General features: G+C 32.3%; 1 protein-coding gene across 1 annotated transcript in view; it reads right to left on the bottom strand.

The window, feature by feature from the left end:
• Positions 1-18,613, bottom strand: part of LOC132555946 (myotubularin-related protein 3-like) — a 37,337-nt gene extending 18,724 nt beyond the window's left edge. The window contains exons 1-2 of the mRNA XM_060220316.1: positions 18,532-18,613; positions 7,153-7,238 (exon numbers count right to left, since the gene is read on the bottom strand). Coding sequence (XP_060076299.1) covers positions 7,153-7,167 — 15 coding nt within the window. The 5' untranslated portion in view covers positions 7,168-7,238; positions 18,532-18,613. The remainder of the gene's footprint in view (positions 1-7,152; positions 7,239-18,531) is intronic.
• Between the last annotated feature and the right edge of the window lie 443 nt (positions 18,614-19,056).

The following is a 19,056-nucleotide window of genomic DNA, read 5'->3' as shown; positions in this document are numbered from 1 at the left end:
CTGGTAAATGCCTAGTTCTCTAATCCTGTACACACTGATAGAGGATTTAGTATGTTAAGTAAATACTTATATACACAGACATATATCACATTACCTTGCCTATGAACCGTATTTCTACTGTAACAACAAGTGTGCAGTATTTTTCGAATTGTAAATCAGCTCGATGAAAAATGTTTCAAAGGTTTTGAAATTTTAAGCAAGTGCCCTAATTATCAAGAGCTTGATTTGAACTGTGGTATAATTACCACAACATTTACATAGTACCTGTGTACCCCAGAGGTAACTTTCACATGGTAATAGAGTTCCCCTTGTAAAATGTTCCTCTAATACCAGTGTATTCCTAATTAAATATTCATGTATTATTTTTTCATATATATGGTTGAAATTTTTTTTTTTTTTGGACAAATTCACTTCTGATATTCAAGTACGTTTATATATAATAAAGCATATGAAAAAACTGTGGCAATTAAATCCATTATTGACTTAAGGAAAAAAACGTTTCTCGTGACTTTTGATTTCAAATGTATACCACAGTAATGAACAGGATTCCATTGAGAATGTGGAATCTGAAATATCTTAAGACTGAAATTTATTTGACATTCCAAATATAAACACCTTAGCTTCAACTTGAACTGCGACTTACCTGTGTATGTCCCACAGGTAAAATAAAGTGACCTGGCTTGACTAGGAACACCATGGTTGTCTGAACTACATGTCATTTAACTGTTTACATGCTGAGTTGACTGATATTAGCCTGTGATCATTACATGTATGCCAATAAACTGGTCTAACATTAACATGTATATAAATATACCATAAACTTTCACACAGTTTCAGATCAGGCCAAATCAAAGAATATCTGTTTCTCATGAAAAATTAACTCAAGTTTCAGATCAGGCCAAATCAAAGAATATCTGTTTCTCATTGAAAATTAACTCAAGTTTCAGCTCAGTCCAAATAAAAGAATATCTGTTTCTCATGAAAAATTAACTCAAGTTTCAGATCAGGCCAAATCAAAGAATATCTGTTTCTCATTGAAAATTAACTCAAGTTTCAGATCAGGCCAAATCAAAGAATATCTGTTTCTCATTGAAAATTAACTCAAGTTTCAAAAATAAAAGAATATCTGTTTCCAAAAAATTAATATATCATATAAGGCCAAATCAAAGAATATCTGTTTCTCATTGAAAATTAACTAATGCATAAATAAACCAAGTCAATCACTTATGCTATTTAATCCATTGAAAATTAACTCAAGTTTCACTCAGTCCAAATAAAAGAATATCTGTTTCTCTGAAAAATTAACTCAAGTTATAAACAGGCCAAATCAAAGAATATCTGTTTCTTATCAAAATTAACTCAAGTTTCAGATCAGGCCAAATCAAAGAAATCTGTTTCTCTTGAAAATTAACTCAAGTTTCAGCTCAGTCCAAATAAAAGAATATCTGTTTCTCATGAAAAATTAACTCAAGTTTCAGATCAGGCCAAATCAAAGAAATTGTTTGTGATAAAATTAACTCAAGTTTCAGATCAGGCCAAATAACAATTCTTTGTGATAATAAAATTAACTCAAGTTCATAACAATTCTGTGATAATAAAAGAATATCTGTTTCTCATAAAAATTCTTTGTGATAAAATAAAAGAATATCTGTTTCTCATAACAATTCTTTGTGATAAAATCAAAGAATATCTGTTTCATAACAATTCTTTGTGATAAAAAAAGGGCATCCGATTCATAACAATTCTTTGTGATAATAAAAGGGTATCCGTTCATAACAATTCTTTGTGATAAAAAAAGGGCATCCGATTCATAACAATTCTTTGTGATAATAAAAAAAGACTGTTTCATAACAATTCTTTGTGATAATAAAAATCAGGCATCCGATATATCATAACAATTCTTTGTGATAATAAAAAGGGCATCACGATTCATAACAATTCTTTGTGAGTTACCATGATTTTTAAAGACTCTTATGATACATAACAATTCTTTGTTATAAACAACAATGGCATCCTTTGTTCATAACAATTCTTTGTGATCATAAAAAGGGCATCCAGACATCATAACAAATTCTTGATAATAATAAGGGCATCCTTCCTAATCCAATTCTTTGTGATAATAAAAAGGGCATCCGATTCATAACAATTCTTTGTGATAATAAAAAGGGCATCCGATTCATAACAATTCTTTGTGATAATAAAAAGGGCATCCGATTCATAACAATTCTTTGTGATAATAAAAAGGGCATCCGATTCATAACAATTCTTTGTGATAATAAAAAGGGCATCCGATTCATAACAATTCTTTGTGATAATAATTTTAGTAAATTACATTTAACCCCTGCCAAAAAGGACTAAAACAAGATTACCGCTAAAATTTTGTACATTCGCAGTATATGCCACTGGAAATGAAGAAATGAGCCAGTACAACCAAGTGGATTTGGTGTGGACTACACCACAACACTAGTAAAACAAGTGTTATAACAGTGAATATCTACATACAAATAAGTACATAACTTATGGTGTCATTGCCTCCATTAACCAGTGGCTTTCTCTGGCTACATTCTCCGGTCATCTATGGCCATATAGGTCAACCTAATTACATGACATACCAGGGAAGATTTTTATTTTGTCTCAAAGTCAGGTTGATAACCAAAAATATCTAAACAATTGACAAAGGTGCAAGTTAAGGATGTTTAACTTAAAACATAAACTTCAATATTTTAATGTTCAATTTCCAATGTTTAATTTTAAACATAAACTTCAAATCTTTCCCTGTTTCCTGTTGCTTTACAAAAATAGGTAGTTTCGATTGAATTAAAAAACACATCTAAAGTTCCTTTACCGCAAGAAGAAAAAAAAACAAAAACAAAAAAGGAAATAAGACAGTAATATTCCCTCATCTTTATCATAGACACAATATTTCTATATTTTACCATTTCATTGAGGTATAAATGACCACTACATTTTTGTACATGGTTAAGGTTAGACAAGCATGGCTAGCCTATACTGTATAGTTAACAACTGTTTCAACACTTTTGAACCAGCATTTCAGGGTTAACATCAAAAGGGTTAAGGGATGGGGGTTCATTGAATACCAACGAGGTCTAGATCTCCTTGATGAACGGACGTAGTCCCTGAAGTCAGCTCTGAGCCCTTCAAAACCTCCCTTGAAACATGCTTTCTCCTTTCATCTAATGTAAAGAGAATTGGCACGTACAGTAGAACCTGCCTAATTAAGCCAATCTTCGAGTACTCTGGCACCCTGTACATATCTTATCCTAAATATAGTGTTAATATCAAATTTATACTGATTGACTGATTGCTTAATTGATTGATTGATAGACAGACTTACAGTACTTAAACAAAAAGTACAAAGTAGGCAGAATATGGTGAAATATGAGGACATCAAAAGAAGTTAAAAGAGATCTGTTAAGCAAAATGACAAAAAAAAATTTGATAAATAAAAGGACTTCATGTATTTTCTTTATATCCATTTCTATTGAAAACTACCAAGTTCAACCTGTATATAATCCTGCCTAATCTGATCTAATTATGATCCGTGTCCAACAGGCGTCTGATTACACAGGTTTCACTGTATATATATAGGGTTTATAAAATTCCTCCATTTCTGCTCTGTTGTGAAATATATATATGATGTAGGCTTTACAGTATAGCGGGTTTGATCATCATTTGTATATGTGTGTGACGTATACATAATGCTCAAATCTTCACACATGAAGATCAAGTGCACAGCACATTCTAATTTTAGTAAATCGTTAGTTGTGTCTACAACCTGTATTGATCTGTCTGTCGAGACTGCCATGTGTGTATTCACGTACATTCATGGATCAGCCGAAGATTCGAGCTGTCGTTAGGACGTCTAAGAAATTACACACAGTGGTAGATCTATTGATCATGTAATCTCAATATGCTTAGGCAAATAGCTTTCAGTCTTCACCGAGATACTGAAGCATTTTATCATAGAAATGGCTGTTTACGTAAATAAGTACAGGTAGCTTTACAATAAATTAAAGGTGTATCTCAGGATTCTTTACTAACAAAATAAAAAACAAAATAAAATCACAAGTCAGCAATTTCTTCTTCAATAAAATGACAACAAAGATGAATAAAGCTTTTGTCCTGGTAGCTCTTAAATGATAGTAAAATATATGCCCGGTCATTTGTCATTTTAAATGTCAACCTTGACCCAGATATATTTCCGTGTAAACTGCTGATTTGCATATTATCTATAAATGTACATGTTTATATAAACATTCACTTCTGGAAAATAAACAATAACTGGGGGGGTAATCCTAATCAAATAAACAATTATTGTTGAAGAATGACCTCTAGGTAAATAAAAGACAAATTCTGAAAAAGAAAAAAAATTCTGCCAAAAGTTAGAAGTTATCTCTAAACTGAAATCTATTTATATATGACCGCAATTTTACCTTTCAACAAAAACAACTACATGGCAAATCTTCTGTGTATTACGCAATCTTTGTCATTCAGCTAAATGCATTCATTTACCTAGCAAGACCTTGAGTCCTTTAACACAACATGTTTTGGAATCATTTTTCAGATAATAAAAGTTTTTTTGTATAAGATTTCAACCGTACACCTGTTCATGTACTAAGATCTAATGACATTTAATGTACATACAGGTATATATGTACTAAGAACTACAGACTTTTAATGTACATACATGTGTATATGTACTAAGATCTACTGACATTTAATGTACATACAGGTGTATATGTACTAAGATCTACTGACATTTAATGTACATACAGGTGTATATGTACTAAGATCTACTGACATTTAATGTATATGTACTAAGATCTACTGACATTAAATGTACATACAGGTGCATATGTACTAAGATCTACTGACATTTAATGTACATACAGGTGTATATGTACTAAGATCTACTGACATTTAATGTACATGTACAGGTGTATATGTACTAAGATCTACTGACATTTAATGTACATGTACAGGTATATATGTACTAAGATCTACTGACATTTAATGTACATACAGGTGTATATGTACTAAGATCTACTGACATTTAATGTACATACAGGTGTATATGTACTAAGATCTACTGACATTTAATGTACATACAGGTGTATATGTACTAAGATCTACAGACATTTAATGTACATACAGGTATATATGTACTAAGATCTACAGACATTTAATTTACCAAGATCCTACACAATAACAATCCTACATATACAGTGAGTTTAAATTTAATTATACAATTACTCACTCTGTTGTGAAATACATTTTAATTCAAGAATATTGAAATGAGAATGTTCACCTTCGAAAACCTATGACATCATAATGAGGACAGTATATATGAAATGATATACAATGTATATAAAGCCAGGATAAAAATTATTTTTGATATCTCGAATGACCTTGAATTGTGTTCTTCCATCTTTTCTTAAGATATTTCTAAGTTGTTCCCTCTTACACTTAATAGTTTTTGACATTTCATAATCGTGGTCATTCAGATCTGGAAATGAGGAAGAAAATATGCTTCCTAAAAGATGATTCTATGCTAAATGCAAAACTCAAGTTTCTTATTTTCTCTACTCTTTCTTTAAAACTTTACTGTAAATCTTGTTTTTTTCCCAGGTATTGAGAGGACTATACTGGTTATCTACCCTGATCAATCTTTTCTTAGCTTGACATAGAAAACTTGGGGAAAAAAATGGAGTAGGGTGGGGATGTTGTCATATAAGAACTGATAAGTCTTGTTGTTCATGTAAATAAGGTGACTGGGTAGTTAAGGTGACCAAGTATGTATTGTGTCAAGGCCTACAGGATATGGCAAGTTGGTATGATGGTACTTTAATTTCACCCCTTCACAACCATTGGTGAGTCTCCGTATCAACACCTCATCAATGTGATTAATTTGTAGCTGTGAGGATGTAAAATGGCAAAGGTCATGAAGTCAAACTTTGTTATCTCAAAGTCAGTTCATGAAAATTTTCAAATTGTGAGAGTTAATCATTACCTTAGAAATGAATTTGACCAGGACTAGAGAAAAACTTGGAGTTAAAAAGCGTTTTCAATTAACAAAGGCTGAGATAGTTCTACATATGAATCAAACACAAGTTGTATTTTTTTGTTTTACATTCGATTTGTTTGTTTGTTTCATTTTTATCCTTTTTCTTTTTATTTCAAATGTCACATAAAACGATAAATCTAAACTAAATATGAGACTTATGAAGCTTATTTGCTGATGTAGGATAAACTTAAACAATAAAAACGATGACACCTGGCCATGGTTTATAGTACTACTAATACTATATAAAAGTCAATTGAAGTGCATTTCTACATATTTTCATAAATTTTGCACATGTTGCTACTTACAGCACAGTACACAATACAAGTGTACCAGATGCATGTTACAAATAACATGACAGACAGACCAATACACTAGCTGTGTTATTAAAAACTAATACACAGTTTATGTGAAATTCCGTAAAAAATCGAAACTGCAAATCTCGGTGTTTTCTTGTTAATTGTGTCTTTACAGCCACATGGTCTATCTTCTATAAGCTAAACTACCTACATTTTATACCATATTATCAGGACTACCAACCATGGATATGTACAAGAGCACATATGTATTTCTCATCTATAAATTCCAAATATTTTTTGATAAAAATCTTTGCTTTGCATGTACAAAACAAGGAAATGAAACAGCTGCTGTTTCTAGAAAATTTATTTGAAAGTTTCTGCTATTTTATCACTACTCACCCTCTCTTTCTCTATCTCTTGCTCTCTCTCTCTCTCTCTCTCTTGCTCTCTCTCTCTATCTCTCCCTCTCTCTTTCTCTCCCTCTCTCTCCCTCTCTCTTGCTCTCTCTCTCTATCTCTCCCTCTCTCTCTCTCTATCGCTCCCTCTCTCTCTTTCTCTCTATTTCTCCTTCCCTCTATCTCTTCCTCTCTCTATCTTTCTCTCTCTCTCTCTCTATTGCTCCATCTCTCTATCTCTCCCTCTCTCTCTATTCTATCTTTTTCTCTTAATATACATAATGGCTGCAACAAAATAAGAATTGCTTAATAAGAGATATTTCCAGCTGAGCAGGGGATGAATCCAGAAGTAGACGAATCGATATATAAAACTCACCATTTTGTCATGCATCTGGCATATATACTGATGGAACCGCCGGCACCACACACCCCGTCTCGTCGTCAGTACCTGTAAGTGTTCGTCTGAAACAAACATAATATCACATTTGTAAAACACGCTAACATCAGAACTTTATTTGTGATAAAATTCCTAATGAATCTAATTTGGTTTTACTGACTTTTGCTAATAGGTTCTCGTCTAGAACAATCAGCTTTCATTATCCTGAAAACAAAATCATGCAATGAAATTCCTCCCACAAACTGTGCCTTGAAGCATCTTTTTTGAAGTTAGGCAAATGCTAGAAGACATGTATTTGTGTTTCTCGTAACCGAGCTAACCCTTGCTTACAATACACCAAATCTTTCAAACATGCTGTATTTTGGTGCATAACCTTAAATTCAAACGTAAAGTTATGAGATCTCTAGCCTAAAAAACCCTAAACATTTTGTGAGAAAAAAAAATCCTTTCTTTTAAACTTAATACTGATAATCACTGCCACTCTCTGTGATAGAAATAAATAACTTAAAATTGTATTGATATTTTCTCTGTAAAACAACATTTTGATAATTACATGTAATCCCATATGATAAAACTAATAAATTCAAATTAGTAACTCAACAAGGCTAATGATTTTTCTTTCTAAATCAGACTTGGAAAATTCCATAGATGGAGAGACAAAATCAACACTTCTGACACAATTTAAAAACACAGCCATTGTATGGATTATTTGAATGCTGAACACTACAAGCTGTAAGTATATACAGAGTTATTCCAAGAATCTGTGAAATCTTTTGTGTCAGCAAATTCCTCATAATAGCATATTGCATTGTATAGTGATTCTGATAATATATAAAGGAATTTTTTTTTCTTTGATGGATGTGAAGGTTTCTATTTCATTTTTTTTTTTTAGAACTGTTTTTGTGCGGTCATCCATTGGGATAGTTGAATAGATTGCTATTTTATGTAAATATATGTTCCTTTGTTGGTATTTCAAAAATTATTATTATATATACACATACTGTATACAGAATCGTACATCCTTATTAATTGCATATATTTTGTAGTTACTGTCGCAATCAAGTGGTCAACACAAATAGCTTGAGGGTTAGTGAGAATTTAAGGGGACGTCACCTTTGGTGACCCTCAATGTTTTCTGTTGACCAAAATTAACCAATCATGTTACTGTTTTATTTCTTCTAGGAACTTTTCCATTATAACAAAAGAAGAAACACTATTTTGACTTTCATACACTCATATTCCACCTTTTCGTAATGCAGAGATAGCTGCTTTTGATTGTCATTTTCACACAAATCTATGACGTTACTTTTAACATATGACCTAACAATCAATACCAACTCACAAGGGCAGATAACTCTACAAAAGGACATAATATACATCAGTAGAACCTAAATATGTGGAATCTAAAGTAATTGCTTAATTACACAAGGGCAGATAACTCTACGAAAGGACAGAATAAACTTCAGTAGAACCTAAATTTGCGGAATCTAAAGAAATCACTCAATTACACAAGGGCAGATAACTCGATGAAAGGACAGAATATAGTACATGATGTACACCATTTTCACTTAATTTTAGATGTAGAAGCAGTATGGCAATTCATTTCTAACAATCAATAGACCAAAATAAAATGGTAGAACACATTTCTCTCAAAATGGTGCTGTCTTGGCCATCAATTTTCTAAATTAATTCTGCCATTGATTCAGCGATTTTTGGATGAAGAAACATTTTTTTCTATACTATTCATTAGGAAATGTAACAAAAAGAAAATTCAATGTTTTCATTGATAATCCTTTTAACTAGGCTGTTTATAGCTAGGACAGGACCAATACAACACACCAAATTTCAAAAAAAAAAAAAATAAATAAATAAAAAAATTTGTAAAAAATATCAGTATTCTGTGATACTTGTGAAAGATATTCAATTGGATAATATCATTATCCTGTATCTTTCAGAACATGTATATCATCTCTATACAGCAGTGACTCGTATGACAGACATGTTGTGTGGTATAAAAAGTGCCTAACCAAGCATGTTTTATGGTAAAAGGAATGAATTCAGGATGCATGGAGCAGCCTATGAAATGCTGGAAAGAAATTAAAGTAACTTGGCAAATAACTTGCTTCGTTTTGTGACTATGTATAAATGCACCTGTGTATATTTGCATTAAGGTAGCAACGCATTTGTATATATATTTCACAATGATATACATGCTGTCATAATGGACTCACCTTGTGGATTAAGGAGAGAGGATGAAACCATGTCTCCATCATTTACAATGTATACATATACTCCACTCATAAATCTAAGACTAAATATTGATGCTGATTTTCTTTAAAGTACAGAAAACCTTACCGTCAAACCACATCTGTCTTACACAATCATTCATACTCTAGTAAAACCACTCCATGCCTTATCCATGCTGTATTTGCAATATTTTGCTACAATATTTGCCGCAAAGACAAAATATCCTAAAAAAAACCCATACAGTCTACACATAAACTTGTCCAGTTCTATAAATATATATTTCCATTTCTGCTCCCAAATATGGTAAGACAATGTTCAGCAAAGCCTGAAATTCTGAACACAATACAGATCCAATACATGTCTGGAGCCACATTCTTCATTTGTGTTCTACACTCAGAAAGTACTTTACAAACTCTGCCAGTTATCGATTTGAGAAGATAAAACATTCATTCTGACAAAGAAATAGAAACAGCTGAAAAAGTGTACAATGTGGGAAAGCTAATGGCAAAAATTAAATTTAAAGTTCTGTTTTGACCCACAGTTGGGAATCGTATCCTTGTGTGATGCATGCAGAAATGATAACTGATTTTATTTGGTGATTTGTTCAATTTACAAATAATGCATCAAAACCCATATTCTAGAATTCATATGAAAAAGGTTTGGTTTGGTATTTGTAGTTTAGAATAAGGACCAAGAAAATTGATCCGTGTACGGGTGTGAAATATTAACCATGTAATCGAAAAATTCTTTGATAACCATGTTTGTGGTATGGTTGTAGTAATTCCATGTCCTTATTGATCGATGATTACAAGATTCTCGTAAAATCGTGCCCTGCAGATGTCAGAAAGCTGCATACTCTAATACATTGTTATTTTGTCACCATCTGAACCAAATTATTAACATGAAGGCATGCCAGACAAAACTGGACTGGAGGTTTGAACGGATATTGCACTGCAGAACCCAGCTGGTCGAATAAAAAGCTGGTTTTAAGATCAATAAATGCGATATTTATAATACTACGTATGTATGGAGAGGTAGCAGGAATTGTAATGAAACTGTATACAAAAATGCCATCTACTGAGTTTTTATCGTTTGTGAACAACCAGTGTCATATCGAGCTGAGTTTTCCTTAAAGTAGCAGGAACTACCTCACTGAAAACCATACAGGCGGCCCGTCACATGCTATCAAGAGCAATTTGGCTAAAGTGTCTTACCAAATGACACCACATTAGCACAGACTGGTCTGTTTCGCAAAGTTTCCTGAAAAACACAAATGGCTACAGGTAAGGCTTTGAATTACTGTCCTCGGATCTTCCCCTGAGGTTACGTGAAGATCAACATTTTAACGGACTGAGCTATCGCGGCAATTTTCCAAATGTACATCCACTGTACAGTCAAATTTCCAGAGGTTCGTTAGTTTTCACCATTATTCAGAACGCAAATATGAAAGATAAAAATTGATGTCCATTTCTTCAATGAAAAACTGAAGATGGCTAAATCAGAAACAAAGTTTGAATGTTTTTTTAAATCTCTTTGTTCTCTCCAACTCCAGGTACATAGCAAGCACTGCTTCATTACATTTAATAATATATATTTAATTTTGTTACACAACGAACACATAAAATATACTTTGAAGGTCTGTAAGATATCGTTTTTTATCATTTTCTAAACAGTATTTACAAGACGAACTATAAAGATAAAATTCTTTTAGCATGTCAACTTGGTAAATTTCAGATCTCTTTCTGATATACAGTAACATAGATATGTAACACTTGGTCCATTGCAAAAGTACGTGTTGAACTCTATATTTTCAAACTGAAGTCAAAACATTCTATTATGAATCACCATTTTATCAAGAATTCAGCTTGTCCTACATTCAGCAACAACATTTACGAAATTTGTGTTTCTCGAATAAAGATGCAAAAACAGAGTCCTTTGCTGCCGTGATTTATGTTAAAGTTATCTTCCTTTAAATCTTTAATTAGTGTAAGTTATGTAAGATTAATTAGCAAATCAGAGTACAAGACTTATCAATACAATTATCACCTTGCTTATACACACCGGACTTCAAAACATTTATTTTTAAATCAAATCAAAATTGATCAAATTAATGAATTCCAATCAATGCCATTCATTAATTAATATCTTTCAAAACTTATATTTTTACACAAAACGAAAAGCTTACATTAGATATTCTGGTGGAAAATTAAGGCACCTTGTATTAAGTATACTGCATCATTCACAGATATATATATAAAATAACATTTTAATATTGGATTTGTGATCCCTCAAGTGCGTAATTTAGGTAATGACAAATGTTTCCTTGTGAGTCGAGTGTGCTGCTTATATGCCAGTACTGCCAAACCAAAACATTGGCAGAATGGGGAAAAAAATGTAATACCAGTACAAGAGGCCATAAACTGGATTTTACGGGTACTATAAGTTTGTGACTGAAACAAATTGTGTAGAACCAATCGCAATCTTATGCTACATTTTGTTTCTTTGATCAGACCAAAAAAACAATTGACACAACCCATTTGAACCTACATATGAAATTTAAGAAATATCTTTCAAGTACATCTCATGAAATAGCAATAACATTCTTTCAAAGTTAACTATACAAGATGGCCGTCTGTCAGCCATTTTGTTTTGTTTCATTAGAACCCAAAATCAAATGAGCACAACCAATTTGGACCTACATATGAAATTTAAGAAAGATCCATCCAGTACTTCTCAAGCAATAGCAATAACAAACTTTCAAAGTCGAAATCCAAGATGGCTGCCTTTCAGTCATTTTGCTTTTCTGATAAGTCCCAAAATTACATGGGCACAACTATATATTAAATTGGAGAGAGAGATCCATCTCTTACTTTTCAAGAAATAGTGATAACAACCTTAATCTGATGATGGTAGGCTAAAAATACAACCATAAAATAAAGAATTATTAGCACAAAATTCATCAGTAAACTTTATTAAATGTTACACTGACAATCTTGATAAATTGCCTCTCGTTATCTGTTACCGGTATATCAAACGTCAACAACAGTGGTCATCATATCATAAGAAAAGGTGTAGTTTATATGTGGTTGATATCGTGAAAATTGCTAAAAACCTGTCATGTAGCGAATACCCGGATGCAATTTAAAGGCTGGAAAATATGATACCCTTCCCATGTTCAATATTAAGTTACTATCACTTATTCATTGGTGATAAAATACAGAAAACAACTGTTTTTATCACTGCCAGCTTGCAGGTGGTGGGTCAATGTGTATGAATTAGTATTATGTTTCATATATCAGAATTTTCATGCAAGATATGGCCAACTGACAGAGAAACACATTACTTAGGGTTTCAAACAACACAGGTTGATGAAAATTGTGAAGTTTTGTGATTCTCATACACTGATCTCATCGAGAAATATTACTTTTTGCAGCAGGACATGTCTGATGCTCATTTTTCTAGCTGTTGGCTCCGCTGCCCTATACCTTGTTTTCATCTGAGAATGTGACATTACATACTTGGATTCATCAGGATTTACATGACAGGTGTCGTTGATGAAGCAGAATACGCTTATTCTTCCAAAACACCTGGTCTTATTCTTCTTGTATTTTTAAATTTGAGTTTGGATTAAGATTTTGTTCACTTGTAGGTATTTTCTTGTTTTTAAATTATCCAACAAAAAAATGCCATCAGTAAAAAATTACACTTATGACATGAAATTAATTATTGAGCTATTTCCTAGCAATTTACTTCAACTATTGTACCATATTACATTTTAATGTTAAATAATCAACAGAACAGGAAGATGTCCTAGGCATGTACACTTGACTCAACATTGTGAGATCATTCGATCTTTCTTCTTTTCAATCCGTACAAAATTGGAGTTTAATAAAAAAAATTTATCAAATTGACTTCAAAATCATTTTCTGAATGTCTAACCATATAATAACTTAAGAAATACAAAGTTAGTCTGGTATTCACTGTAAATTTCCATGCAGATTGACATTGTGTAAAACAATAAACTCTATGTATTTATTTTCATACTTGGTGCAATCCTATTGCTAGTGAAACATGTCCGTATCGGTGTCCGTATCGGATATTGTGTATTGTGACAAAGACAAATTATTTAAAATTCTTTGGTCGATACACACTATACTAAAACCAGTACAGATAATTGATTGTTTGTTATCATTAGGATCTGTCTCCTGAATGTCCTTTAGCCATTTCACAAATTGTACACCACACATAGTATTACCTATATTGTATGTACCAGTACACACACACCTGTCTGATGTACTTTTAGAAAAAGACTAAAAAGGATCATTGCACACCATGCAGCACACATTTAGAATCTAAAAGCTTTAGAATAAATTGTCCTGTTAAAAAAAGAATTTTGACACCAGGGCTCTCGATCTGTCAGATTTGGGGATTCCCAATGCAAAATAGTATCTTTTTTTCCCCAATTTAGACCCCAATTTTTCCCAATTCTAAGAAAAACAGCATTATTTTTCCCAATTCAAAGGGCCCCGGGCCCCAGTCCCAAAATGGCGCATGAGAGCCCTGGACACATTAACTATAGTTATGTATTTCATTATTTTACAATCTTTTTTTACATATTACGGCAAAAAAAAAAAATTAAAAAGATGTTATCTGAAGCATAATTTTCATTAAAGAGTCTCACAAAAGCAAATTATGTCTGTTTCCCCTATATTTAAAGCAGAATTATATACTGAGTATGCATAAATATACCAGTATGTACTGATGATTTTTGGAGTTCCTAGCTACATATATACAGACTTTTCCTGTGGGACCCACAACACTCCATAAATCTGATCCCAAGAAATTCAATAGTATTTCTACTATATGGTCCAGCAGGAATCAATCCCCATTCTACGATGTGATAGTCCACTGAGTCCCAACTAAGGAAAAGAAGCAAGCTCTGTCAGTCAACAGATCTCTAGAGATCTACACTGTACTGAAAAACTTATGTACACACAACAAAATCTGTTATTTTCAACACTACTCCCTCTTTTCCATAATAGTTCTTTAATATTCAGCCAAGAATCTTAAAAAAAATGCCACACAAACTGTGCGATTTTATTTTGTACAAATGTAACAGAACATGGAGAAAATGCATTACTGCCAAGCATCCCGACAGGAATTGAACTTATAGGTAGCTAGTGTGAAAATTCACTAAATTAGCCAAAGAAGCATTCTCCATTGTACCAGCCATGTCAACTGATACTAACGTAGGAGGGTTGTCAAATAATTTACTGTGAAGCCATCTCGGCCCTTACCAATCTGACAAGATTGTCAAGGTAGATACATCACTGTAATCCTTTGTTTCCTTATTACTAATACAGGTGATCAGAGTTATTTGAAAAAGTATGAAATGCTCCATACTTACATAACTCTTTTATCCTTTGTCAACTTGGGTTTTTTTTTTTATTTTGAAATACTCAAACTTTCTGAAATGTTAAACCTTTAAAAATACAAACAGACCCAATTTATTGTAAATACATTTTTTTTTGATAAAAAAAAATGTTAACCTCAAAACCAGGAAGTGTTGAGAAAACTTAAGTGCTATTAGTATGTACATTATAAGTGTGAATCTACAGTCTTCCTGTACATACAGATTGTCATGAGTTGCTAAACCTCAAAACTTGCATCACTGTTAACAGTGTTGTCTACTTCCTGTAACTGTCTGGTAGCAAGACCTACCTAGTGTTGTGCAGATATAGGCAGAGGCTATATTCAGCATGCAAAGTATAATTCAGTATATACCATGTACATGTATGACAGAAGTGTATAAATTTTGATTCTAATCACATTTTTTCACACGCCAGTAAATAAGATATTTTCATGGTCTTAGATTTAAGGTAGCTAGTACTGTTATTACAATAGTCAACCCATTAAGTGTCCATGTCCCTATAAATGCCCCTCCCCCATTTATACCTAGCACAACATTTGGTCTGCTTAAATACACATTTTTGTGTACAACCAAGAAGGTTTTAGTTTATGTTTAAGCAAATCCACCCCCTACTCCACCCCTTTGGTCCCAGTAACAGAAGAACACTATTTTACCATTGGTAACTGTAACAGAAATATAAAGAATTTACTGTCGTTGTCCTTAATGAAAAAGTGTATTATACCTCGTCATGACCAATTCTGATCTTCTTACTTGTGGTTAATGGGTCAATTATGGTTATATATACACATGATTACAATTTCAGGTCAACACTAAATCCATATGTACATTAATTAATGCGATTGGATACACAATCACTAGACATATGTATGCACATGCACACTGTTCTTTCGTTTGGAGCTGAATATGAGGCCTGCTCCCAATAGCAAAATCTATCATATTTTCCCGATTTCGACTGTAAATTACCAAAACAATAGAAGTTAAATCTTAATCGTTTTGGTAACAGCTCATGGTTAGGTTGAGCAGGTTGTGTATTTGCTTTGAAAATCAAAATATAACCTACCCCGACAGATGTTGTACTATTTGATGATTTCAGCGATTTTGTTGTACTTTTTCCCTAGCTCAATTAAAAGCAAATTGCTCCATTTCCAAAGAAGTATAAAAATAGTCTTGATACGTACAGTGTGATTAATCTTACCTTCAAAACAATGCATTCAAGCTATGTACAGATATTTTACAGTACATGTACAATATATAAAGCATTTATATTCAATCCATAACGAGTACCGCCTGTGGACCTATTAACAAATTTTCAAAAATATCTAATTGGTATAACAGGAGATCTAGAAACATACATGATGCTACTGTTTTTAACCGTTCAATATTTACATCAATTGATGTGACACTACAACAATCAAACTGAAACACAAATTTCCAAAAATTTCATAAAAATTCTCAACAAATCAACGAAATTAAAACTGGATGGTGTTTTTGTAGGAAATTCTATTCATCAGAAATTACAAACAAACAATACAATAACTAGTAAGCAAAGGTTTCAGGTTTGTGAATTCTGTAGACCATTGATGAATACCACAGGGTTTAAGTGCATATATTCTAGATCAAAGCATGTGATGCCCATGGCAAGCAGACTTACTGACAAAGAAAATTATATAATGAATTCTTTAACATTTACGTTACTATGTAAATAGATCCTGGGTAGATTCCTTTCAAATCAATGCCGAATGGCTGATAAATATACAATACCTGATTTTGCAAATCCGTGTAATACAGTCTGAGTGAACATGTATTTAATATTTTGAAACATAATGAATGACCCATCTTCAATAAAAAAAAAAAAAAATTTGAAGTCTGTAAACAATTTCAATAACATAAAATTTTACATAATATAGTTATTCCTTATCTTTTTTTTTCAAAGACAGAATGGCCAGAATTAAACTGATAGTGATACATAATTAAAACTACTCATTAAATTTTGAACAGCCTGTCTGATTCCAAACTCAAAGCCTCAAAGTTGATTTTCAGACATTCCATTCAAAACATACCTTAGCTGAACGATGTACTTCAAACCTTGAAAATATAACTATATCATACCACTCTTTTTCAGTTTGGCCCATGATCAAGATTCTGTACATATTTCAAAATCTGAGGAAAATCTATTTCAATAAAGCAGAGAGTTTTAAGCCTTGTCAAAACAATTTAGACAACTTGTACATGGGAAGGTTTTTAAAAGCTTCACATATAATCATGACCTTACCACAGTGACAGATAGGACAGATGATAATCCAGCTGCTATCACACACACGCGGAGTATCATAAAAACATTTAACTTTCAACAATAGGAAGTAAATGTATAATCATACTATTTCACAATATCCTGTACACGGTTTATCCAAAACAAAACTGAAACTTGTTCTTATTTATAAAACCACTCAGTTTTCCAAACAATCATTGTGTTTCTATATTTAGATTTCCTTGCTAGATATTGGTTTTCCCAGAAATGTATTAGTCTAAGGCACCAAAAATGTTGGCAAATTGTCATTTTAAAAAAAAACAAAACTTAGTATTGTTGATCTCAAAATTGTACTTGTATAATAATATTTCACTAGCTGTATCAAGACACAAATGTCTAAAGAATGATTTGGAATATTATTTACAAAATGTCAACATCTAAATAGAAAGTATATAATTAGAAGATTGAACAAATTATTCGAAAATTCAAACTACATATAATGACTTTATTACTTTTATCTTCCAAATTCAATTGAGCTTGACATAATTTCACCTACCTCTTTCAACAAAATATCAATATCTATTATATAAAAGCTGATAACCACAATGAAAATGTTGCATCATGCATGTTTTTGCGTGACTGTTATTGTGTGAATGTTATAGTGGTTTTGATAATTTTTCAATATATTATTTTATTAAAAGACATAAGTAAAAAAAATGCATATTATGAATTACTGTTTTTCACATTTACCTGTTATTTCAACTTAAACTGATCACCTATATATGATACTTATTAACAATGTTAATTAAAACTGATGTCGTGTTAGAATTACAATCACTGTATTATTTTCAATAATTATATCACGTTTTGTGTTTTTTTGTATGATTAAGTTAAGTATAATTATAGAATGATACGTCTAACTATGTCCCATGCTGTGAATGACACCTCTGTTTTAAATCGCAATACATAATTTAACATAAGAAGACATTATGAGAACCGATTTCTGACGATGTCAGAGTTCACATTCGTACTAAATATGGACAGCGTGTACTTGTCAATCATATATACTATTCTCATCTAAAACAGTTTAACACTTGAATAACTATTAGAATGTGCCTCCGGAAACTACATCTTGTACGGTTTAAAGGTGATAGTTATATTGCGTCTTGACCTCAGTCTATTGTTTGAAGAGTTAGCGATGCCAAACTGCAATTTTGAAATTCATTTCACCAATTTGGATGAATAATAACCATACAAAATGGAGAAGGTCATCTTCTTTCGACTACAAAACAACGACAGAAATCAAGCTCGTAAGCAATATTGTTTTGACAGTTGCTTACCTAGCTAAAACACAAACACAAATCGAAAGTGCACGCATTGAACACAAATGTTTTGAGTCTCTACGTACTTTATGATACATTTGCATACTCACCAGTAAGCAGAATGGTATTGCAGATCTCGATCTCAGGCCCTTTCGGGCAAGACCCACCAAATGTGGCTAAGAATCGCCGTAATTTCCAATATACACAATGTTGTCCTATATTACCCCGGCACTTCCTAAGATGGCGGTACAGAATGTCAACAGACGGTGACGTCAGGGTGGGAGTTGTCATATGACTTAGGTCAAGGTTGTTGTTGGTAAATACAATTTACGAAAGCATAAAGCTGATTATTACCGAAACGCAATCTCCATTCCTTGGATTGTTGGATTATTAATGAAAGGAAAATGTTTTCAATCGTTGAAAAATAGGGAAGCCAATCGGATTAAAAAGGTTTAAGCGATTTTGAGGATGCGACCAGGTTTAACCTGAGAGAGACAGGATACAGCGGTTTACAAGCATCATGATTGTCATTACATGAAAAACCGTGGCTAAATTCCTTTAATATTGATATTACACACAGAACCGATCTGGACTTATCAAATAGACGAATAACCATGTAACGTCAACATTGAAAA

The sequence above is a fragment of the Ylistrum balloti genome, unplaced genomic scaffold, assembly GCF_031769215.1.
Source record: "Ylistrum balloti isolate Yb309-2 unplaced genomic scaffold, AGI_CSIRO_Ybal_v1 Utg370530, whole genome shotgun sequence".
Lineage (NCBI taxonomy): Eukaryota > Metazoa > Mollusca > Bivalvia > Pectinida > Pectinidae > Ylistrum > Ylistrum balloti.
The sequence above is the reverse complement of the archived record's forward strand: the minus strand, read 5'-3'. Positions and strand labels throughout refer to the sequence as shown.